The sequence below is a fragment of the Phascolarctos cinereus genome, unplaced genomic scaffold (genome assembly GCF_003287225.1).
Source record: "Phascolarctos cinereus isolate Bilbo 61053 unplaced genomic scaffold, phaCin_HiC Scaffold_726;HRSCAF=1367, whole genome shotgun sequence".
Taxonomy (NCBI): domain Eukaryota; kingdom Metazoa; phylum Chordata; class Mammalia; order Diprotodontia; family Phascolarctidae; genus Phascolarctos; species Phascolarctos cinereus.
Genome location: NW_027556098.1, coordinates 351,686,071 through 351,688,966, shown reverse-complemented (window position 1 = coordinate 351,688,966; position 2,896 = coordinate 351,686,071). Strand labels below are relative to the sequence as shown.

Genomic DNA, 2,896 nt, shown 5'->3' with positions numbered 1-2,896 from the left:
TCTACTTGTCTAGGTAGATGTGGAGTTGACTTCAGGAGCCTTTTTTAGCCTCGACTAACAAATCTAGAGTTGGAAGGGACCTTAGCAGCCTTCTTTATCCAATTCCCTCATTTTGTAAATACGAAAATTGAGTCCCAGTGGGTTAAGTTCTTTGCCCAAAGTTACACAGCTAGGAAGTAGCACAGTGACACTATAAATGAGGGTCCCCTCACCCCAGAGCCAGAGTATACCACATTATGCTACCCTGACTCCATTTTTGTCATGCATAAATCATCAACTTACAGAATTTCAGATTTGGAAGGGACCTCAGCGACCATCTACAAACCATCTATCCCTTTACAGCATGTGGAACAAAAGATCACCCAGAATTAGTGTGAGCTTCTAAAGGTAAATTTTGTTGGATGTATATTGTGGGTAGAAGGACAGGCAAGGAAGGCTCATTCCCTCTCTATTCCTCCTGTGTTCCCACTCACAGATTCCTGGGCTCCAGTGATTCTTCTCCGTCTTGTCCTGGCCTGGGTCTTGCTTTTCCCCTTCTCTTCTGTACAAGATGCTGAAAAATCCCTTCTCCGTTTAGTTCAGGTTGTTTTTTTTAATTTTCCTAAAGAAATAGAATCTGAGAATCACAATATAAAACAACAACTACAAAACTCTAGTCATTTCCCAGTAAGCCTCAGCCCCATGTTATTGTAACAATAAAAATGACAAAAAGCAAAGTGAAAGAAGCAAGCAAACCAATCGGGTCTATGTAGGAACTATTTTACCTCTGTAGTACATCACCTTTGGCAAGAGGAAAGAATGTTTCATCACAATAGCTAATTTGCATTATACTGTGTTTTAAGTTTTGCTAAGTGCTTTATATAGGTTATCTCACGGAGGCCTCCAACAACCCTGTGAGTTAGGTACTATTATCTTCATTTTACAGATGAGGAAACTGAGGCTGAGAGTTTAAATGACTTGTCTAAGATCATACAGCTGTATCTGAGGCAGGACGTAAACTCAGCTCTATTCTAACACTGAGACCAGTCTTCCTCTATTCTGCTCTCCAGCTGCCCCATAAATCCTCTCTCATGTATCTTCAGTCACTATATTGCTTCTCATTTCTCTAAAAATAATCCTGTGATCTTCATATTAAAAAACAAAACAAAACAACAAAAACCTTCCATGATCCTTTTCTCATGTAATGCCTATATCGCCCCAGCTCTACCTGACAACTTTCTCTGTGTCCCTGTCTCATCCTTTTTCATAGTCTAAGGTCCTCTTTGGCCTTTTATGTTCCTATATGATCCTCCTTGCTCTTGGGTCCATGCAGAGGCAAGATGACTGATATGCCCTGAGCCCAATGATGTTATGTAGCTTACCAGCTCTGCCCTTCTCCACAGGTTCTCTGTGATGATGTGTTACTCAGATATTACAAGGAGAATGATAGAAAGAGGAATAAGTGAATGTTTCTCAAAGCCTTGTAATTATATACATAGAGTATATTATTTTGTAAACAGAAAAACTATAGCACTCAAAAATTCTCTTCAAAATAAGACACAGTCTATTTGCTTGTAGAGAGACACCTGCCTCGGTGCTACGTTCAACTGTCATGTCAGCCAACGCTAACACCACTGAAGAATCCTTCTATTTCATCCTTACGGGAGTCCCAGGGTTTGAGGCAGTGCACATCTGGATCTCCATCCCTTTCTTCTGCTTATACATGATTTCTTTGATTGGCAACACTGTCATCTTGGCTGTCATTTGGACAGAGTCCTCACTCCACCAGCCCATGTACGTGTTTCTCTCTATGCTGACACAAACTGACCTAGGTCTGACCCTCACTACGCTGCCCACAGTCATGCGCCTCCTCTGGTTCAATGCCCGCAAGATCAGCTTGGAAGCCTGTTTTGTCCAGTTTTTCTTCCTCCATGGCTTCTCCTTCATGGAGTCTTCAGTCCTTCTGGCCATGGCCTTTGATCGCGATGTTGCCATCTGCCACCCTCTCCGCTATGCCTCTATCCTTACAGATGCAGTTGTCAGGAGGATTGGGATGGCCATCGTTATCCGCTGTGTTGTAGCGGTCTTGCCCCGCCTCTTCCTGCTCCAGCAGCTTCCCTTTTGTCACTCCCACGTACTCACTCACTCCTATTGCCTCCACCAGGACATGATCCGCCTGGTCTGTTTTGACACTACAATCAACAGCTGGTATGGCTTTGGGCTGGTCATGGTCATTTATGTGCTTGACCCTCTCCTCATTGTTTTCTCATATGCACTGATCTTCTTCAGTGTCTTACATGCTGCCTCCCCAGCTGAGTGTCTTCGGGCCTTCAACAACTGTCTTTCCCATATTCTGGCTGTGCTTGTTCTCTATGTGCCTATGATAGGGCTGTCAATGGTCCACCGCTTTGCTCGGCATGCCTCCCCGCTGGTCCATGTGGCGATGGCCAATGTCTACCTGCTGTCACCTCCTGTGATGAACCCCATCATCTACACTGTGAAGACCAAGCAGATCCACCAGAGAATCCTCCATCTTCTCTCTCAGAAGAAAGTGTATTAAGAATGGAGTAGAGATTGTGGTCAGTAGAATCATAGCAGGCCAGGAAAAGAGAGAAGTTGCCAAGAGATTTTTTTTTGACAACTTCCATGTCAGTTCATTTAATGAAAATCTGGTATATCTAGAATATCATGTTCACTTCTAGGAGCCACATGTTCAAAGGATGTTGGTAAATTCTAAAGGGTCTGGAGCAAGGAATACAAAAGAGCTTGGAGCAGGAGAATCTCATCAACAGAACATTTGGATACAGGCAGAAGGCATGGAGATCTGTTTGGATGCAAAAAAAAAAAAGGAAATTACTATATGAAGGGAAAATAGACCCCAGGGACAAGCTGGCAGCAGAGCAGGATACGATTGTTC

The 2,896-nt window shown here is 43.5% G+C and overlaps 1 protein-coding gene across 1 annotated transcript; it reads left to right on the top strand.

Moving 5' to 3' along the window:
- The first annotated feature begins 1,591 nt into the window (after positions 1–1,591).
- LOC110195244 (olfactory receptor 51Q1-like) lies at positions 1,592–2,539 on the top strand. The gene has a single exon (XM_020967887.2). The coding sequence runs from the start codon at positions 1,592–1,594 to the stop codon at positions 2,537–2,539; it is 948 nt and encodes a 315-aa protein (XP_020823546.1).
- Positions 2,540–2,896: the final 357 nt, after the last annotated feature.

What these genes read in the sequence shown, in the direction of transcription:
- LOC110195244 (XM_020967887.2), top strand. Translation starts at nt 1,592, where the DNA reads ATGTCAGCCAACGCTAACACCACTGAAGAATCCTTCTATTTCATCCTT.